At 43.3% G+C, this 22,997-nt stretch overlaps 1 protein-coding gene across 1 annotated transcript in view; it reads left to right on the forward strand.

Annotated features, from left to right (window-relative positions):
- The first annotated feature begins 7,053 nt into the window (after window positions 1–7,053).
- Window positions 7,054–22,997, forward strand: part of mcamb (melanoma cell adhesion molecule b) — a 244,314-nt gene continuing 228,370 nt past the window's right edge. The window contains exon 1 of the mRNA XM_080214585.1: window positions 7,054–7,188. Within this exon, the coding sequence (XP_080070711.1) occupies window positions 7,104–7,188 (85 nt within the window). The 5' untranslated portion in view covers window positions 7,054–7,103. The remainder of the gene's footprint in view (window positions 7,189–22,997) is intronic.

Consider the following 22,997-nt stretch of genomic DNA (forward strand, 5'->3'; position numbering starts at 1 on the left):
GGGGGTGAGTTCTGCAGGGAGACAGGAGGCAAGGGGGGCATTTGGCAAAGGGAGCAATCAGAGAAAATCTGTGTGCAATACTCTAGATGCAGTCTCACCAGTGCCCAATACAATGACACAGCTCTTCCCTACTTTTATACTCTATTCCATTAACAATGAATGTCAAAATTCCATTTGCCTTCCTTATTACCTGTTGCACCTGCATATTAACTTTCTGTGATTTGTGCACAAAGAGACCCAGATCCTTCTGCATCAAAGCATTTTGAAGCTTCTCTCCAATTAGATAATAAGTTGCCTTTTTACTCACTGAACCAAAATGGATAACATTACAGTTAACCATCTTAAATTCCATCTGCCAAATTTTGACCCACTCACCTATCCATATCCATTTGTTTCTTATTTTCTTATCGCAACTTGCTTTCCCAGCTACTTTAGTGTCATCTGCAAATTTGGCTATAGTACATTCTATCCCTGCATCCAGATCATTAACGTACCTTATAAATAGTTGGGGCCCAAGAATTGAGCGCAGTAGCACACCACTAATTGCAGGTTGCCAACCAGAAAAAGACCCATTTATCCTCATTCTCTGCTTTCTATTGGTTAGCCGATCCTCTACCCAGCTAATACCTTGCCCTAACCCTGTGGATCTTACCTTGTGTATTAACCTTTTGTGCCATAGCTTATAAAATGTTTCTGAAAGTCCAGATAATCTACATCTCTAGGACCCCCATTATCCACTTTGTTTATTCCATCTTCGAAGACTCTAGTAAATCAGTCAAACATTATTTAGCCTTAATAAACCAAGCTGACTCTGATGTTTTGTGTTTTGAATTTGGAAGTCATAGAATCCCAACAGTGCAGAGAAGGGCCATTTGGCCCATTGAGTCTGCAACGACACCCCCCCCCCCCCCACAGTAAATCCACGCATTTGCCATGAGTAACCCACCTAACCTACATATCGTTGGACACTATAGGGCAATTTAGTATGACCATTCCATCTAATCTTTGGACTGTGGGAGGAAACTGGAGCACCAGGAGGAAACGCATACAGACTGGGGAGAATGTGCAAACTCCAGACAGCGTCATCCAAGGCCAGAATCGAACCCTGGGTTCCTGGTACTGTGCAAACACTGTACTACCATGCTGCCCAAATGTCCCATTATTGCTTCCTCAATGATGATTCCAACAATTTCCCCAATGGCAGACATTAAACTAATTAGTTTATAGTTTCCTGCTTTCTATCTTTCTTCCTTTTTGAACATGGATGTTATGTTAGCCTACATTTCTGTTTAGAGAAATAAATGACGGCAAAGAACTAAACTAGAATCTTCTGTTCTGGAGTTTAAATTCAGTAGTGGGCATGGAATGAGATTTCTGATTTTCACTGAATGATAGAATAGCTCAACATGTGCAATCGTATGAGGTCTTAAGCTCATTAGATATGCATCTATGACGAGCTCACGATTCTTATGGCAAGGGCAGGTCGGAATTTGCTGTCCCTTCCTCCACGCAACTTGAACTAATACCATGTGGTCTCAAACATTGGCTGGCATTTAGTCGCTCCCCAAAGATGACAATGTAGCAGCAGCTCACTATTAATCCTGGAAGAAGTCAACCTTGCCTGGTGAAATTGTAAATATTCTAGTTTTTTTTTACTGGCATGGGACTTAATTTGGAGGTGAAGCTTAATTCCTGCAAACTGGCCCTAAGGCATGCAAACAGCTTCCCAACATTGTTTGATGGGAAGCTCGAAGAACAAAACTGCTAAAGTTCATCATGCCTTCGGGAAACTAATTTTTGGCCTAATGCCAAATTAAGTTCCCTCGTCCATCAACCACTCACTGCTGGCAGACCTGAACAATTCCACCCCATAATTTGGTGTTACTGTATTAAATCTGCTTTAAGGTACTCATCTACATTAACCAAACAACTTCAGTTGTAAATTCGTCCACTGTATATACCATATACCATATTTTACTCAGTTTATAGCTTAAATGCATAATCATCTATTGTCCGAAGGTTCTTGCATTTCATGACTTCATCAATTGAGTATTTTCACAATACTTATAATGTACAGTATTGTTGCAGCCAATTCATGCACAGCAAGTTTCAACAAAGAGCAGTGAGATAATTAGTAAATATACTGACTGGGATTTTGTTGGGCCAATGATGGTCTTACCAACCAGTTGGCTGGAACTCCAGTCAGTTCTGAGGAGGAGGCCAGTGGATTCAGATGTGTAATTGGCTGCCATCAGGCCTTCCTGCAGTTGCTGTTGGAAGAAACCCTGCCTGCCAAGGGTTGCTGTTAGCCAGCATCTCGTCGTTACTACTAGCACCAGTGGGAATGATGACTGCTGGCAGCAGTGAGCAATGCATTACCTGCGGCCCAAAATTGTGGAGGGACAGTAAGCCACTGGTGAATAAATGTGAGATAGGAGTCGAGGCGTATGGGGTTACAGGAGAGGAAAGGGATTGAGGTTTGGAAGCCAGAAGTCCTGTGACTGTCCCTTCCATCATCTGCTTAATTGGAGGCTTTCCCACTGCCCTGAGACTGATGGGGGGCCCCACCCATGATTAAGAGGGCCTTGCTGCATGGTTCCTGTTGCTATGGGCTGCATAAAATCCAGCCCATTGTTTTTAGATGCTGTTAATGAGGAAGTAACTATTGCTCAGGTCAATGACAGAATCACTCATTTCCCCTTCATCGCGAGGGGGATTGAATATAAAAGTAGGGACGTCTTGCTGCGGCTGTATAGAGCATTGGTGAGGCCGCAGCTGGAGTACTGTGTGCAGTTTTGGGCGCCGTACTTACGCAAGGATATTTTGGCCTTGGAGGGAGTGCAGAGGAGGTTTACTAGGCTGATGCCGGAGTTGAGGGGGTTGAGCTATGAGGAGAGGCTGAATAAATTAGGCTTGTACTCGTTAGAGTTTAGAAGAATGAGGGGAGATCTCATTGAGACGTATAAGATGATGAATGGGATGGATAGGATAGAGGTGGAGAGACTCTTCCCGCTCAGAAAGGATAGTAGGACTAGGGGGCACAGCCTCAAGATAAAGGGGGGGCGGTTTAGAACGGAGTTGAGGAGGAACTTCTTCACTCAAAGGGTGGTGAATCTCTGGAATTCTCTGCCCGTTGAAGTGGTGGAGGCTACCTCGCTAAATATTTTTAAGAAGCGGGTTGATGGGTTTTTGATAAGAGAGGGGATTAAGGGTTATGGGGAGAGGGCGGGAATGTGGAACTGAGCCACGACAGATCAGCCATGATCTTATTGAATGGCGGGGCAGGCTCGAAGGGCTAGATGGCCTACTCCTGCTCCTATTTCTTATGTTCTTATATTCTCATTGTGCCTTTTGCTCATTTTCAGCTAGCATTGCAATAGCATGTTCTATGTAGCTCACATACACATTAAAAAGGTAACCAATGAATGGGAATATGTGTCAAATGGAAGAATTTTTTCCCCCATTTTTATTACGTTTTCAGGAATATACTTCTCATTGCAGTTTCTTGGAATTTAGGATGATTAGATCTAGTACACATCTGTGCTTGTAATAATTCTGGTGAACCAACTGTTAACCATCAAAATAGACACATACACACTGCATTATTTGCGCAGGTTTTCAGCCCAAGTGGAATGTTACAAATTTGAAATTCATGAGTAGTGTGCTGCCAAATTTAGGTGCCTGAACTCCAAGAAAATATGTTGGCCATATCATTTCTAAATCAATAAAATTGTTTTCCTATGCATGAATTATTTGAGACCCCAAATGTCAATGCCATGCTATTTAAGTGAAAAATTTTAGTGCAGATTGGTATTTGAATCATGTGGTATTTTTAATCATTGGTCTGTAACATAGTTAGAATTCCATTACGCAGCAGTTTAATTATTTAATTCAAGCCTATTAAAAACACGAATTACAGAAAACTTCTGACTAGTGGATAGTGATGTATAGGTAGCACAACTTAGGTGGTTGAACCAAAGCTGGGTAAACCTGACAAATAGGCACAAGACAGAGGTTTGAGAAAGTCATAAAGTCCAGAAAGTATCAGTTCAAATGTTGTAATTCCTCTGTGTATGTTGTAATTTTTTAATCAATTACATACAGAATTAATTTTGTGACGAGGGGTACATGTGTCATTGAAGCTTCTTATGTAGAACTGTGATAAAGCTTTTTAATATTCGAAGTGTCAAACTGTGTATAACAGACAATAGCTACAGTAATAAAGTGAATATGTATCATCATTAGATAAATTGGTCTAGTCATCAGCCAAGTGCTTTGATTACATGTCTGGTATCAGCTGTGCCTCAGTGAATAATAGAATGATATTGCTCTGAAATATATAACTTTTCAATATTTATATTCTCTTTAAACCCTTATTTTGGAAATTAAAATAAGGATTTCACTTTGAGTAAAAATTGCATCTTGTTGAATATTTTTTATTCATTCATGGAACATGGGCATCACTAGCTGGCCAGCATTTATTAGCCATCCTAGTTACCTTTGAGAAAGTGGTGGTGAGTCACCATCTTGAATTGCTGCAGTCCATGCTGTGTGGGTTGACCCACAAGGGAGGGAATTCCAGGATTTTGACCCAGCGATGGCGAAGGAACGGTGATGTATTTCCAAGTCAGGATGGAGGGTGGCTTGGAGGGGAACTTGCACATGGTGGTGTTCCCATATGTCTGCTGCCCTTGTGCTTCTAGATAGAATGGGTTATGGGTTTGGAAGGTGCTGTCTAAGGATCTTTGGTGAATTGCTGCAGTGCATCTTGTAGATATTACACATTACTTCTACAGAGTGTTGATGGTGGAGTGAGTGGATGTTTATGATGTGGTGCCAATCAAGTGGACTGCTTTGTTGTGGATGGTGTCAAGCTTCTTGAGTGTTGTTGGAGCTGTAGCCACCCAGGCAAGTGGGGAGCATACCATCACACTCCTGACTTGTGCCTTGTAGATGGTGGATAGGCTTAGTTTTTTTTCTTTTGGGAGTCAGGAGGTCAGTTACTTGCTGCAGTATTCCCAGCCTCTGACCTGCTCTTGTAGTCACTGTGTATATATGGCGAGTCCAGTTGAATTTCAGGTCAATGATAACCCAAAGGATGTTGACAATGGAGTGATTCAGTGATGGTAACACCACTGAATGTCAAGGAGTGGTGGTTGGAATATATCTTATTGATGATGATCATTGCCTGGCACTTGTGTGGCGCAAATGTTACTTGCCACTTGTCAGCCCAAACTTCGATATTGTACAGATCTTGTTGCATTTGGACGTAGACTGCTTCACTATCTGAGGAGTCGTGAATGGTGCTGAACATTGTGCAATTGTCAGCGAGCATCACCAGTTATGATGGAGGGAAGGCCATTGGTGAAGCAGTTGAAGATAGTTGGGTCTAGGACACCGCCCTGAGGGACTCCTGCAGTGATGTCCTGCAGCTGAGATGACTGACTGTTCACAACCATCTTTATATATAGCAGGTATGATTCCAACCAGCAGAGAGTTTGTCCCCTGATACCCATTGATTCCAGTTTTGCGAGGGCTCCATAGTGCCACGCTCGGTTGAATGCAGCCTTGATGTCAAGGACTGTCACTCTCATCTCACCTCTTTCATCCATGTTTGAAGTAATGCTGTAATGAGGTTAGGAGTGAGCGACCCTGGTGAAACCCAAACTGATCGTTAATTAGCAGGTTATTGCTGAGCAGGTGTTGCTTAATAGCACTGTTGAAAACCCCTTCCATCACTTTACTGATGATCGAGAGTAGACTGATTGGGTTGGATGTGTCTTGCTTTTTGTGTACAGGATATATCTGGGCAATTTTTCATATTGTTGGGTAGATGCCAGTGATTAACAGTACTGGAAGAGCTTGGCTAGGGAAGTGGCAAGTTTTGGACCACAAGCCTTCAGTACTATTGCCAGAATGTTATCAGGGCCCACAGCTTTTACAGTATCCAATGCCTCCAGCTGTTTCTTGATATGCCTTCTGGAAATCCAGAGACACTACATCCACCAGTTCGCCATTGTCCACCGCAGTCATAATGTCCTCAAAAATTCCTGTAAATTTGTCTTAAAGTTTATTTTAGTGTTGTAAGTAGGCTTACGTTAACACTGCAATGAAGTTACTGAAAATCTCCTAGTCGTCACACTCCAGCACCGGTATGGATATACTGAGGGAGAATTTAGCATGGCCAATGCACCTATAACTAGCACATCTTTCGGACTGTGGGAGGAAACTGGAGTATCCCGTGGAAACCCAAGCAGACAGAGGGAGAACATGTAGACTCCACACAGACAGTGCCCCAAGCAAGAAATTGAACACGGGTCCCTGGCACTGTGAGGCAGCAGTACTAACCACTGTCCCACTGTGCCACCCCACAATGATTACATTAAGTTTCACTGAAACAGTGTGGGAGGCAAAGTGGTCAGACTGGGAGTGGGCCTGAGAACTAAAATTATAAGTGACAAAAGCTAAAGGTAACTCTGGCAGGCTGAATGGTGGTGTTTGCAAAGCCATCATCTAATTTAGAGTATCAACTGTGATCATATTGAATAGAAGAGCTCGAATCCTGATCCTATTCTATTGGTCCTATTCTAGTTTCTACATTTCTAATCTGAAATTCAGCCACACTGCTGGGGTAGGAGTTAACTCTTTTCTGACCCCACAGATGCTGCCTGATCAGCTGAGTAGTTCCAGAATGTTTTGTTTATATTTCAGAGTTCCAGCATATGCAGTATTTTGTCCTTCTAATACTGTATGTGCATATGTGCCTCGATTTTTTTTTGCTTACAGTCCTATGAAGCACTTTGGAATGTTTTGCTACTTTAAAGATATAGTAAATACAAATTGTATCAAGCTGTTAAATAATTGCTCCATATTAGTCCACAATTGAACAATTGTGTATTTACCTACTATATTCTACTGTTACCTTCTATATTGCTCTGCAGTGTTCCTGTGTGTATACTCAAATACATTTCTTAGTTGTATTCTGCGGGGGGCTGGCCTCTGTGTTGTGGGTGGGATTTGGCCGTTTCTCAATCCCTCGCCACTCTTCTGAGCTGCTGCCTATTTTGGTCTCTCATTCTTCTCCCGGGTCTCCAGGTGGAAACATGTTTTCAGTAACTACACCAGGGCCAGCATCAGTAAGCGGGCGCCTCTGTTTCACCCTGATCGTACTCACACTTGCTACCACAGGTAAGAAATGCCGAGTTAAGTGTCAGCCGCCCCAAGACAACTCTGCGAGGGCGGATTCTCCCCGCCTCCAGGTATACTGCAGATAACAAACTTGTATTTTTCACTGAAACCGACTCAAAGCAACAAATGAATCGGTAGGAAAAGAACTGCATGAACTTATGGAATTTTAGGGGAGATTACTGTTTTTTTTCTCTGTGGTTTAAGGGGACGTTCATCTCCAGTAGTAAATAACTCGCGTGCTCATGCGAAGCTGTAGTTTGAACGTGTACATGGGGAGTGGGTGTCTGTCCCGGGAGGGGACTCCTACACCGGCAGTGCTGGCTAAAGGAAGTTTTGGGATACCCAGCACCCCCATCGTGAACGCAGATCAGATCTGAAACTTCTGAGCTCTTTCATTTCGCGGCTTTTTGAGTTCTCTGTCCGAAACTGGAGATAAGCAGGAACCCGCCTTATATGGGAGACGATGCAAAGAAAGAGTGAGAAGTGAAAGGGGAGACGGGAACGGGAGTGGAACCGAGCAAGGAGAAAAAGGAGAGAATAAAATAAAGGGACAATGAGAGAAGATATACGAGACTGAAGTAAAAATAGGTAGAAAAGAAAAAAAGGAGAAAGACGCAACGAGATTGCGAGAACAAATTAAAGTCCAGCTATTTTCCAGAAGTTGCTGGAGTGGTTTGGAGCATATGTTGTAATTATCGCCAGACCAAGTTATTGGTGAACGCACCTGGACCTACGTATTTTTCTGCATTGATACACAATAAACTCATTAAATGGAACATCCGCACGTTATGTTGGAGTTAAATATATGCATGTATTAACTTGTACATTAAAAAATGCTAAGTCTCCAACTCAGCAGTTTTAATATTTCACTCAGCTTTGTCATTTATCTTTTCAATTTTTGGTTTCAACGCTGGCTTTTTGTAAAGTGGACGGGGCCCGAATCAGAGCTCGGGTCCATTATTTGTTGAATGTAGAGCTGTTGTCGGAATTGAACTAAAAGTCAAATGAAAGTTTACTGATTCGTTTTTATTTATTAGTTCATTAATTTTATGTATGTGCACCAATTCTAATTGCTTTCCTGTGGCCAGGATCTCTATGTTTTGGATTTGGACTGTCTCATGTTGATGGCAGCCACTCCCTGGAGCGATGGTCAGTTTGTTGGATTACGTTAAACGAAGATAGCGTCACCCTCGTTTACCAATAATTAGAACGATTCAAGCCTGCCTTCAAGATCTTTTAAGAAAAAGATCTGTTCCTCTTGTTCAACTATTGTGATATCACAACTAACATGAAATAAAATAAAATGGACCTGGTTTTCACAATCTAGTCTTTTACTAGAATGCAGAAAGATGTTTATTCCCACCCAGAGCCCAAATTGTGTTTTTAAAAAATAATTTTATGGTATGTGGGCGTTGCTGGCTAGGCCAGTATTTATTGCTCATCCCTCGTTGCCCTTGAGAAGATGGTGGTGCATTACCTTATTGAACCGCTGGCAGTCCCTCAGGTGTAGAAACACCCATGATGCTGTTAGGGAAGGATTTGCAAGATTTTGACCCAGTGTCAGTGAAGGAACAGCAATATATTTCCAAGTCAGGATGGTGAGTGACTTGGAATGGAATCTCTCTGGGTGGTGGTATTCCCAAGCATCTGCTACTTTTGCTGTTTCTAGATGGTTCTGGTCATGGGTTTGGAAGGCACTGCCTAAGAAACCTTGGTGAATTGCTGCAATGCATCTTGTAGAAAGCACACACAGTCTCTACTGTTCATGGTAGAAGGATTTAGTACTTGTGGAAGGGTAGCAATTAAGAAGACTGCTTTGTTCTGGATGATGCTAAGCTTCTTGGGTGTTGTTGGAGCTACACTCATTTCAGGCAAGTGAAGGGTGTTCCAATACACTCCTGACTTGCGCCTTGCAAATAGTGTACAGGCTTTGGGAAGTCAGGAGGTATGTTATGCACTGCAGCTTTTCTAGCCTTTGACGCGCTCTGGCAGCAACGGTATATAGCAAGACCAGTTCAGTTTCTGGTCAATGGTAACCCCCCCCCCCCAGGATTTTTACAGTGGGGGATTCACTGATGGTAATATCATCGAATATCAAGGGGTGCTGATTAGATCTTCTCTTGTTGGAAATGGCCATTGCCTGGCACATGTGTGGTGCTGGTATCACTTGCCATTTGTCAGGACAAGGCTGGATATTGGCCAGGTCATGCTGCATTTGGACATGGACTACCTGCATATCTGAGGAGTCATGAATGGTGCAGAAATTGTGCAATCATTAGTTAACATCCTCACTTCAGACCCTATGATGGAAGGAAGGCCATTGAATGAGCAGCTGATCGTTCTGAATTGTTGCATGTTAGAAGAAAATAAATTTATTTACTTTGAACCTTTATATTTATGCTTTATGGGGCTTATAGGGAAAAGGTAGAAGAATGGGGATGAGAGAAATATAAGCCATGATTGAATGGCAGAGCAGACTCAATGGGCCGAATAGCCTAATTCTGTTCCTATATCTTATGGTATTATGGTCTTTATTTTCTCTCTAATGACCATTTTTAGAACACAGAAAATCTACAGCACAAACAGGCCCTTCGGCCCACAAGTTGTGCTGATGATATCCCTACCTACTGGGCTCAATTCTATTAAGTCCCATGTACTCATCCAGAAGTCTCTTAAAAGACCTAATCAAATTTGCCTCCACCACCACTGACAGCAGCCAATTCCACTCCCCACTACCCTCTGAGTGAAAAACTTACCCCCGATATCTCCTCTGTACCTACTCCCCAGCACCTTAAACCTATGTTCTCTCGTAGCAACCGTTCCAGCCCTGGGGAAAAGCCTCTGATAATCCATCCGATCTATACTTCTCAACATCTTATACACTTTTATCAGGTCACCTCCCATCCTTCGTCTCTCTAAGGAGAAAAGACCAAGCTCCCTCAACGTATCCTCATAAGGCATGCCACCCAATCCAGGCAACATCCTTGTAAATCCCCTCTGCACCCTTTCAATAGCTTCCACATCCCTCCTGTAATGAGACGACCAGCACTGAGCACAGTACTTGAGGGGTCGAACCAGGCTCTTATAAAGCTGCAGCATTATCTCCCGACTCCTAAACTCAATCCCTCGATTGATGAAGGCCAGTACACCACACGCCTTCTTAACCACGTCCTCGACCTGCAAGGCCGATTTTAAGAGTCCTATGGACCCGGACCCCAAGGTCCTTCTGATCCTCTACACTGCTAAGAGCCTTACCCTTGATATTATACTCCTTCGTCCCATTTGACCTGCCAAAATGGACCACTACACATTTAACTGGGTTGAAGTCCATCTGCCACTTCTCTGCCCAGCCTTGCATCCTATCTATGTCACACTGCAACTTCTGACATCCCTCCAAACTATCCACAACACCAACCCATTCCTCCACTTCCTCATCCAGGTCATTTATGAAAATTATAAACAGCAAGGGTCTTTTTTTGGGCTGGAATTTTCTGGCTGTTCGTATCAGCAGGGTCTCCTGATCTAGCTGACAGTACACCCCCGTTGCAGGTTTCCCAGAGATGTGGGATGCAGTCAGTGGGAAATCCTATTGATAGCAGCAGGCCTGGAAGATCTCACCGCTGGCGAATGGCACACTGTCTTCCGCCTCCTGAAAAGCAGGAGAGGCCAGAAAGTCCCTTTTCCTCCAATTACTCCTTCTTGACCCTTCTTTATTTTACCAGTAGTGTTTTCTTTATCTTTGCTATCTGCTTCAGCTTCACACTTCAACTCCATCTTTTCTTCTTCCAACAAATCATATACCAGTTCCTTCTTAGGCAGTCCCTCAGGATTGAGGCTGAGTTGCTGCCAGTCCAGTTCAGTGGGTTCTGAGATGGCTGATAAATTCAGTGCGCGATCTGTGGACTCTGCCATAAGCAGCATCAGATATGTGGGTTTTTTGGAGGTTTGTGCGTTCCCTCTGATGCCTTGATATTGAATCATAGTATAGTTAAAGTACAGTAAGAGGCCATTTGATCTGTCATGTCTGGCTGGCTCACTACAAGAACAAATCAGGTAATCCCACATCTCAGTCCTTTTCCTGTAGCCTTACAATTATTTTTCACCTCCAAGTGATGTTACCATTGGTTCTTTGTCATTCATTTTGTATCGGCGTTGTTTGGTTCTCAACCATCTTGCTAATTGGGAACAGTTTCTCTCTATAGGAAGGACTATTACTTACGTGGCGTAAAACTGCAGCAGGCGACGGTGCAGAGGGACCTCGGGGTCCTTGTGCATGAGTCGCAAAAACCCAGCTTGCAGGTGCAGTAGGTGGTCAGGAAGGCGAATGGGATGCTGGCCTTCATAGGGAGGGGGATTGAATATAAAAGTAGGGAGGTCTTGCTGCAGCTGTATAGGGCATTGGTGAGGCTGCAGCTGGAGTACTGTGTGCAGTTTTGGGCGCCGCACCTGCGCAAGGATATTTTGGCCTTGGAGGGAGTGCAGAGGAGGTTTACTAGGCTGATACCGGAGTTGAGGGGGTTGAGCTATGAGGAGAGGCTGAATAAACTAGGCTTGTACTCGTTGAAGTTTAGAAGAATGAGGGGAGATCTCATTGAGACGTATAAGATGATGAATGGGATGGATAGGATAGAGATGGAGAGACTCTTCCTGCTCAAAAAAGACAGTAGGACTAGGGGGCACAGCCTCAAGATAAAGGGGAGGCGGTTTAGAACGGAGTTGAGGAGGAACTTCTTCACTCAAAGGGTGGTGAATCTCTGGAATTCTCTGCCCGTTGAAGTGGTGGAGGCTGCCTCGCTAAATATTTTTAAGAAGCGGGTTGATGGGTTCTTGATAAGAGAGGGGATTAAGGGTTATGGGGAGAGGGCGGGAGAGTGGAACTGAGCCACGACAGATCAGCCATGATCTTATTGAATGGCGGGGCAGGCTTGAAGGGCTAGATGGCCTACTCCTGCTCCTATTTCTTATGTTCTTATGTTCTTATCTACTCTGTCTGGACCTCATGAATTTTAACACCCTTGCCACACAATGCCAGGCAATGACCTTCACCAATAAGAGGTACCCTAACTATCACCCCTTGACATTTAATGGAGTTACCATAAATGAATTTCCCACTATCAACATCCTTCAGTTTACCATTGACCAGAAATTCAACTGGACTCACCACATAAACACAGAGCAGGTCAGAGGCTAGGAATACTGCAGTGAGTAACTCACCCCCTGATCCTTAAAGCATGTGCACCATCTATAAGTCACAAGTTAGGAGTGTGATGGAATATTCTGCACTTGCCTGGATGGGTGCAACTCAAACAGCACTCAGAAGCTTGACATTACTCAGGACAAAGCAGCCCTCTTGATTGGCACCACATCCACTCCCTCCACCACCAATGCTCAGCAGCAATGGTATGTACCTTCTACAAGGTGTACTATCTACAAGATGCACTGCAGCAATTCACCAAAGATCCTTAGATGGGGAGTCCCCTTATTGTGAGGGGGTGTTGATCTGGTGCTTGTGTGTGGGTAGGGTTCTCCTTAACTGTGTGTGGGGAGGCTAGTGCGTATGCGGGTGTGGTTTCCTGGTGCTTGTGTCAGAGCGGGTTCCCCATATCCATGATGGTGGGGCGGGGAGGAGAGCTTTTTTAGGCCCATTTAAATAGGGCGCCCCTGACAGTGGTCTGCCAGTGTTATAGCATCAGAGGCGCCTGTAACATTTAAGATTTCTTAAATGCTACGTTATCTGGCAAGAAAAGCCAGCTATGCAGCCAGGGAGCTGCACGCCAGTTTTCTCACCACAGCAGCACTTTGGGCAAAAATTTCTGATATTTACATTACTAAAATGCAAAAAGAAAGTATTGTTCCAAAATTTGGATAGGTGGAATCTGGAATTAGTATTTTTACTGCCATTAAATCTTATATCCTTAAAGAAGTGGCAGCTAAGTTATGTGCAGCTGCACTATAGCAGTTGAATACTCTACTATAGTGCAGAGTATTCAGTATTCTGAGGTTTTAGGTATGTGGGTTACGTGATTTTTTTATCCTCATCGAATAACTTATTCTTTAATTTACCTTAAATAATGTCATACAAGACTCACCAAAGTAAAACAAATTGCTAATGTTTTTGTGCTGTTGGATCAGTGCCTAACAAGAACTGGGTGGAAACTTTCTCAAACTACTTTCGCAATAAGCTTTGAGATCCATTTTTGTTCCATCTATCTGAAGCCCAGGTGCTAAAGGTGAAAGGGCATTGTACTACACCACCCAGTCTCCCTTGATTAGCAACTCTTTAAAAAATTCAATTGTGTGTGCAGGGGAGCTAGTGAGATTGCCCCAGTAGGTGTCTGGGTATGGTTTCCTGGTGCTTGTGTCAGAGCGGGTTCCCCATATCTGTGGTGGTGGGGAGGGAAGAAGAGTTTTTAGGCAAATCGGGGCACCTTTTAAATAGGGCGCCCTTGACAGTGGCCCGCCAGGCTGATTCAAAATTCAAAAATCTAACAGAGCATATCAAAATTGTTCAGTATGTTTATAGACAGACCAAGGATGGAGAATACATATATATAAACAACATCTCTGAATGTCAAACGTTTAAACTAATTTTGATCCTGATTCTAACAGTTGAAGTGAACGGAAAATTGAAATAGTTGGAAATCAGAAATAGAAACATTAAAATGTTAGAATTTACATATTTCCATTATGTTGAAAACATAACTAATGTTTTAGTCGGTCTTTATAAAGGTAGATAGCAAATTTGAACTGTTGACCTTGTTTGTCCTAGTTTTCTTGAAACGTCTGACATCTCTGGCCCACAAAAAAGAGCTCCTCAGTCAGCTGAGGAAGGTCTAACTCAACTGTTGTTCATGATTTCTAGGATGTTGATTGACCTGCTGAGTTGCTGGTGATTTCTGTTTTGAATCCCAATATAAATTAATTTTGGTCACAAACACAAATGCCATGGGGTCAGGGCCAAGTCCAGTTGAACTCATCAATCAGAAACAATTCAATTTTTATCATGTCATAGAATCCCTGCAGTACAAAAGGAAGCCATTCGGCCCTTCATATCTGCACTGTCTCTGAAAAAGCCCTATTCACGTAACCCTGTGCATTCTCTATAGGTATTCCATCTATTCTACACAGCTTTGGACACTAAGGGACATTTTAGCATGGCCAATCCAGCTACCTGCACATCTTTTGACGTGGAGATGCTGGTGTTGGACTGGGGTCCTCGAGGAGCAGTGCTCCAAAAGCTTGTGATACCAAATAAACCTGTTGGGTTTTAACCTGGTGTTGTGAGACTTCTTACTGTGCCCGTCTTTGAACTGTGGGAGGAAATTGAAGCACCCGAAGGAAACCTAAATCTTTTGCCTTTCCTGTGAAATAAACTATGGGATAACAATAATTCTTTGTGATAGGTGGTGATGTTACAAAAGCAAATGTTGCAGGAAATTAAACATATAAGGCATATACAAATCAAGTGGAAATTTGGCACACTGTTCCCTTGTAATATTCTCTAGCATGTTTAAACTTCAGTGATGATTTATTACCTTTGGCCAATATTATTTAAGTCAAAACACTCCTGACTTTTTATTTGCTAGAAATTTTACTTTCACCTTCCATGTTAGAATCAAACATTTCTTGATATCCTACCAAGAAATAGAAACTAGAAGCAGGGGTGGGCCATTTGGCCCTTCAAACCTGCTCCGTCATTTATTTTGGTCATGGCTAATCATCAAATTCAATATCCTGAGTCCCCTTCCCACCATATTCCTTGTTTTGGCCTCAGCTGCATTCTGCGGTAACGAATTCCACACATTCACCATCTTCTCTGTGAAGAAGTTTCTTCTCACCTCAGTTCTTAAAGGTTGACCCCTTCTCTGCAAAATATGACCCCCTAGTCTGAACTCCCCCACCATTGGGAATATTCTTTCTGAATCTATCCTATCTAACCTGGTTAGATTTTTATACGTTTCCTGAGATCCCCCCCCCCTCATTCTTCTGACCTCCAGTGAATATAATCCTAACTGACTTAACCACCCCAGGAATCAGCCTGGTAAGCCTTCGTTATACTCCCTCTATATCAAGAACATCCTTCCTCAGATAAGGACACCAAAATTGCACACAATATTCCAGATGTGGCCTATGCAATTGCAGCAAAACATCTCTATTCCTATACTCAAAATCTCTCACCATGAAGGCCGACATTCCATTTGCTGCCTTTACTGCCTACTGTACCTGTGCGCTTACTTTCAACAATTGATGCAATGAGGACTCCAAGGTCTCACTGAGAATCCACCTCTCTCAATTTACACCCATTCAAGTAATAATCTGTTTTCCTATTATTATTACCAAAGTGGATAACCTCACATTTGAGGTTATAAATCATTTAGAATTGGATCTAAGAGGATGTAAGGTTGATTATAGAACCAAATAAACTCTTCACTTGGAGAAGATTGTGTTTGTCTGACAAAGGTTTAGCAAAAATTCATAACTCCTTGTCAGAATGGCTGCAGTCTTTGGTAGTGTTTGGCTATGATGAAGACACATAAATTAATATTACATTTTATTTTGATAGTCTGAAGTCACCATTCTCTGATATTTGAGCTGCAGTTTTGATTTGTGTGAAATTTAGCATTTCAACAAGAACCATCTGTGTCAGATGTCCCAGCTGTTGGTGACATCAGTTGATAGATTAACTGTATCCTATACAGCTTTGCTTTAAGGATTAAAGTTTCCCTCTGTTGCATTTGTTGGGGTACATTTATATACCTCTTCAGGTGTGTGAGATCACAACTTGGAATAGTAATATTGAGCACTCCCAGGGTACAGAATGTCTTAGATACAGCATGAAACTTGCTTTATGCTACCCTTATCAAACACTAGTCCAGCATAGCGTAGCCTCGATGTAGATAAAATGACTCACTATTATGCCATCCGACCCTCCCAATTCAGATGCGGAACAAAGTAGAATCAATCAAGCTCCCTCTACTGTCCTCCAGAATGCATCTTAACCATTAATTAGCTTCAAAGAATATTCTCAAAGGAGCCAGTGTGGAATATTCTGGAAATGTTAACAGGACACTGGCAGGACAAAGAGGAGGCTGAAAATGAAAACAACCTTGTTAAACATAGCATCAAAACATTCTTTAAAGTATTCTAACAGCAATAGGACTATCAGGCAAAAGCAATTGAGAAAATAGAAATGAGAACAGAAATTAAGACTGTGGATGAACATAAAGTACATAAAATTTCTTATTATAGAAGACCTTAAGATATAGATCTGCAGACAATCCAAGTATATTTATGGACTTTGATGTCAATGAAATGGAAGATCTAGGTGATGTTTAAGTGCCGGGGAAACAATGAGCTGGGTCTTTCTCCATAACCCTGTGCAAAATTAGGATAGGCCTAGCCTTTATTGCAATTTCCCCCTTCACTACCACTATATTTATTACTGCCATCTGATGTAAGTGGTAGTATCCTCAGGGATGGCACTCCCAATAGTTCAAAATTGGGTAGTATTTAATTGAGGCAACAGGAATCTTGTCAGCTAGCTGGAGAGCTAGCAAATGTTCTGCATTGCTTCTTTTGAGGAAGACCTGTCATAATAGGTGCCCAATCAGGCACTTACGAGGCCTGTGGCAAACTTCCCTGGGAAATCCTGCCCTTGAGAGGTGCTGGCCAATGAAAGGTTGGCACGTATGAGACTGGCGGCAGCTGCTGGCATTGCACCTACCAGAGACCCATAATTAGTGAGGGACACCAAGCTACAGGTGAGTGAAGAGTGGGTATGGGAGATAGGGTTGGCAGCAAGGGCAGACCAGGTACTCTCAGCAGGCCCTCATCTTCCTGATGCTGGATGCCTCAATTATGCACTTACTGCCTTTGACTGAAGGACCACTCAGGAACCTATTTGGGCTTTCAGCATGCCAGCTGGCCCACCCGCCCCTGGTTATTTACATTGGCAGTGGTATGAGACCTTTAAATGAATATTAATTGGTAGTGGGGTGAAAAAGATATCCATGAGCTTTCCTGTCCAGGATTTAAATGGAGTTGCCTCAAGGGAGGCCGTCATCCAAAGACACAGGCTTGCGCTCTGGGAATGTGGGTTTAAATCCCATCATGGCAGCTGGTGAAATTTAAATTCAGTTAATAAACCTGGGATGTAAAGTTCATCTCTGTAATGGTGACTATGTTAGCTATCATTAATTATTGTTAAAACCCATCTAGTTGACTAATGAACCTGACCTGGCCTCCATATGACTCCAGATCCACAGCAATGTCTTTGACTCTTTACTATCCTCTGAAACAGCCTAACAAGCCACTTGGTTTAAGGGCAATTAAGGATGGGCAACAAATGCTTCCCTTGCCAGTGATACCCACATAGTGTCAAGGAGTTTAAAAACTTTTAATGTAATTAAAATTGAATTTTTTAATGTAATGATAGAGCTTGTGAGAGATCAGTGCAGGTAAGATCTCATTGGAAAAACAAAAGGAGATAACCTGGGAAGCTATAAACTCATTAATTATATACCTAGAGTATATGAAAGAATGGAAGCAATTATCAGTGGCAATTAGTAGCGGTAGGATTATTTATAATCCAATAATCTAGTAAATACAAGACATCACGGTTTCAGAAGGAAAAGTCCTGTCTAGCCATCCTAGTTGCTCTTGAAGAAATGACTTTTCAAAAAGTCTGTATTACATCAGTTGCATAATGACAGATGTATCTACACTTCCAAAAAGTATTTGAACAAGTTCCTTGTGAAAGGCAATGGTACATTTTTTAATATTCATCTATGGGACATAAGTGTCACCAGCTGGCCAGCATTTATTGCCTCTCCCTAGTTGCCCTTGAGAAGATGGTGGTGAGCTGCCTTCTTGAATTGCTGAAGTTCACACAGAGCATAGAACACTACAGCACAAACAAGCCCTTCGGCCCACAAGTTGCGCCAATCATATCCATGTCAATCAAGCAGACTGCTTTGTCCTGGATGGTGTCAAGCTTTGTGAGTGTTGTTGGAGCTGCATCTAGGCAAGTGGAGAATATTCCATTACACTCCTGACTTGTGGCGGTGGACATTCTTTGGGGAGTCAGGAAGTGAGTTACTTGCCACAGTATTCTTAGCCTCTGACCTGCTCTTGTAGCCACTGTGTTTATGTGGTAAGTCCAGTTGAGTTTTTGATCAATGATAACCTGAAGGATGTTGACCTTGGGAGATTCAGTGATGGTAACACCATTGAACGTCAAGGGAGGGTGGTTAGAGTGTTTTCTCATTGGTGATGGTCATTGCCTGGCATTTCTGTGGCAGTGTAAATTGGGGGAAAATTGATAAGAAATTGGCTGAAAGATTACTTGTTAGAGGAACTCTAACAGTTTGGAGCAGATGTTGAGTGCAGTACTAGTATTTTTAATTCCTGTGGATAATTTAAACTCAGAAACTCTGGCTCACCAGCACACAAGGCAATTAAAAGGAGTTTGAGTCTGAACCTTAACCAGGCCTTTTTTCCTCAAGAGAATGATGGAAGGAACTTTATTGGAGTGTATAGAAACATAGAAAATAGGTGCAGGAATGGACTATTTGGCCCTTCGAGCTGCACCACCATTTAACATGATCATGTACTTTCAGTATCCCGCTCCAGCTTTCTGCCCATACCCTTTTGTCCCTTTAGCTGCAAGGGCCACATCCAGCCCATTCTTGAACATACCTAACGAACTAGCACCAACGTCCAGCTCCCTCTTGAACACATCTAACAAACTGGCCCCAACAGCTTTCTGTGGTGGAGAATTCTACGTTTCACAACCCTCTAAAGAAGTTCTCCCTCATCTCAGTCCTGAATAACCTTACCCCTTATTCTTAGACTAGGTCTGGACTTCCCAAACATCGGGAACATTCTTCCTGCATCTAGCTGATTCAGTCCCATCAGGATTTTATATATTTCTAGGAGATCCCCTCTCATTCTTCTAAATTCAAAAAGATAGAGCACGGTAGAGATGTTTGCATGGTCCCCACCGAATATATTTTTGGCAGGGGCGTGTAAAGTAGGATGGGTGCCAGCCACCTCACCACCTTTCTGTTCACTCCCCTAGTACAGGGGATGGGCTGAGGCTGAAATTGGCAGTGCACCCACCATACTGAAATAATTAGGGATAAATTGAGCTTGTTAACAAGCCAATTGACCCCGAAAGCACACTGTCCACACCATAAAATGGCTGGCATGGAGTCAATGATCAGAATAGCCAATGAGGTTTAACCAGAGCGTTACAAAGCCATCTTGGCCTTTTGGCAAGCGTCAGATCAAGCTCAATATGGGGTGCTATGCCTCATCCTGTCAGCTTGGATCTTGTTTGTCTTTCTTGTGAGGACTAAGAATTAAATTCAGTTGGAACTTGAATTTTATTTTCCACCCAGTCAAGTGAGAATTGGCAGCCAAGTTTTTATAAAAATATTTCCAAGGGGCAGGAAGGAAGGGAAATACTAGCTTTGGAGTTGTGGGGGGCCTTTCTGCATTGGGGGCAACTCCTCTAAGATAGTACTTCCCCTTTCTTCCAACTCATTTGCTCTACAAAATACACTACTCCCATAAACTGCTCAGTCTCTCCCTGGATTTAGTTGGTTCCTAGACACATGTGCCTCCTCCTTGTTCCTGATTGCAGAGCCCGCTAATGTACTCTTGGGCTTTGCTGTAAACTCAAGAAAACATTCATGTTTCTGATGGCCTTTTTTTAAACTAGTCTCAGTTCCTTCCTAGCATCCACTGTTGGCAGCATTCTGATGTGTAAATATCTTGGGTGACCTGGCAACTTCTGAATTCCAGAGTTTTAATTGCCTTAAATATACAACTTTAATTTTCATAAAACTAAAGGTTATATTTGCAAAAATCAAATGAATAATGAAATTAGATATTTTCTTAACATTCTTGTGATTGTTAAAGCTGCCGTAGTCTCATCTGAAAGAAATGGCGGAGGTGATAGTGGATGCCTTGGTGATTATTTTCCAAACGTCGCTGGATTCCGGGGAAGTGCCGGAAGATTGGAAAACGGCTAATGTTACGTCGTTGTTTAAGAAGGCTGGCAGGCAAAAGGCAGGGAATTATAGGCCGGTTAGTTTAATGTCTGTTGTAGGTAAAATGTTAGAATCCGTGATCAAGGAGAAAATAGCGAGGCATCTTGAGAGGAATTGTTTGATAGAGCAGACGCAGCACAGTTTCGTTAAGGGGAAGTCGTGTCTGATGAATTTATTGGAGTTCTATCAGGATCTGTCTAGGGCGGTGGATAGAGGAGAGCCGGTGGATGTGGTGCTTCTTGATTTTCAGAAGGCGTTTGATAAGGTGCCTCACAAGAGGTTATTACAGAAGGTCAGGGGGCATGGAGTTGGGGGTAGGGTGTTAGCGTGGATAGGGGATTGGCTGTCAAATAGGAGGCAGAGAGTGGGGGTCAATGGGTGCTATTCGGATTGGTAGTTGGTGACTAGTGGAGTGCCCCAGGGGTCGGTGCTGGGGCCTCAGCTATTCACCATTTATATAGATGACGTGGAGGAGGGAACCGAGTGTATGGTGTTGAAATTTGCTGATGACACCAAGATTGGTGGAACGGCAAATTGTGCGGAGGGTGTGGAGAGTCTGCAGAAGGATCTAGATAGGCTGGGCGAATGGGCCAGGAACTGGCAAATGGAATTTAATGTTGGCAAGTGCGAAGTTGTCCACTTTGGTAGGAATAGTGGTAGGAAGGACTATTACTTACATGGCGAAAAACTGCAGCATGCGACGGTGCAGAGGGACCTCGGGGTCCTTGTGCATGAGTCGCAAAAACTCAGCCTGCGGGTGCAGCAGGTGGTCAGGAAGGCAAATGGGATGCTGGCCTTCATAACGAGGGGGACTGAATATAAAAGTAGGGAGGTCTTGCTGCAACTGTACAGGGCACTGGTGAGGCTGCAGCTAGAGTACTGTGTGCAGTTTTGGTCGCCGCACTTACGCAAGGATATTTTGGCCTTGGAGGGAGTGCAGAGGAGGTTTACTAGGCTGATACCGGAGTTGAGGGGGTTGAACTATGAGGAGAGGCTGAATAAACTAGACTTGTACTCGTTAGAGTTTAGAAGAATGAGGGGAGATCTCATTGAGACATATATGATGATGAATGCGATGGATAGGATAGAGGTGGAGAGGCTCTTCCCACTCAGAAAGGACAGTAGGACTAGAGGGCACAGCCTGAAGATAAAGGGGGGGTGGTTTAGAACAGAGTTGAGGAGGAACTTCTTCACTCAAAGGGTGGTGAATCTCTGGAATTCTCTGCCCGTTGAAGTGGGGGAGGCTGCCTCGCTAAATATACTTAAGACGCGGGTTGATAGGTTTTTGATAGGCAAGGGGATTAAGGGTTATGGGGAGAGGGCGGGAATGTGGAACTGAGACACGACAGATCAGCCATGATCTTACTGAATGGCGGGGCAGGCTCGAAGGGCTAGATGGCCTACTCCTGCTCCTATTTCTTATGTTCTTATGTTCTTATCTGGCAAGTATATGAGATTGTGCTTTGCAGTAAATATCCCACAATTGTTGAAATTTGCTGTTGTAAGCAGACAAGTGTCTCACCCATGTACCTTGTTTTTAGCAACTGAGCTGATTTGTCCATCATTCTAATTGCCTTGTGATCCACCATTCTATAATACGAAATGTAGAATCACTGACAACAAGGACCTTCAACAAATGTCAACAGTTATGCAAAACACGTGCGCTCTGTCCATGCTCCTGGGGAAACCACTCACACTCCCACCAAGTGACCTCTTTTGTGGCCATATCATCACATCCTCATGTGACCACTCGTCTGCAACTTCCCTGTTTAGTTGGGATGCGCGGTGGCATGAGATGTAACAGTGTGCACAATAGGAAACCATAAGAACACAAGAAATAGGAGCAGGAGTAGGCCATCTAGCCCTTCGAGCCTGCCCCGCCATTCAACAAGATCATGGCTGATCTGAAGTGGCTCAGTCCCACTTTCCCACTTTCTCCCCATAACCCTTAATCCCCTTGCCTACCAAAAACCTATCTACCCGCATCTTAAATATATTTAGCGAGGAAGCCTCAACCACTTCAACGGGCAGAGAATTCCAGAGATTCACCACCCTTTGAGTGAAGAAGTTCCTCCTCAACTCCGTTCTAAACTGTCCCCCCCCCTTATCTTGAGGCTGTGCCCTCTAGTCCTGCTGTCCTTTCTGAGCGGGAAGAACCTCTCCACCTCTACCCTATCCATCCCTTTCATCATCTTATACGTCTCAATGAGATCTTCCCTCATCCTTCTAAACTCTAACGAGTACAAGCCCAGTTTATTCAGCCTCTCCTCATAGCTCACCCCCCTCAATTCCGGTATCAGCCTAGTGAACATCCTCTGCACTCCCTCCAAGGCCAAAATATCCTTGCGCAGGTGCGGCGACCAAAACTGCACCAGCTGCGGCCTCACCAGTGCCCTGTACAGTTGCAGCAAGACCTCCCTACTTTTATATTCAATCCCCCTCACTATGAAGGCCAGCATCCTATTTGCCTTTGTGACCACCTGCTGCACCTGTAGGCTGGGTTTTTGCGACTCATGCACAAGGATCCCCAGGTCCCTCTGCGCCGTAGCATGCTGCAGCTTTTCGCCCTGTAAGGAGTAGTCCTTCCTACCATTATTCCTACCAAAGTGGATAACCTCACACTTTCCAACATTGTATTCCATCTGCCATTAACAGACCAGTGTGTGAGATATAATTAAAGAAACTGACAATGAATAACTATTTATATATTGAGGCATGGATTAAGCTATAGCAAATAGTGTGTGGTCCATCGCA

This window comes from Carcharhinus amblyrhynchos, chromosome 29 (genome assembly GCF_965287045.1).
Source record: "Carcharhinus amblyrhynchos chromosome 29, sCarAmb.v2.hapA, whole genome shotgun sequence".
NCBI lineage: Eukaryota > Metazoa > Chordata > Chondrichthyes > Carcharhiniformes > Carcharhinidae > Carcharhinus > Carcharhinus amblyrhynchos.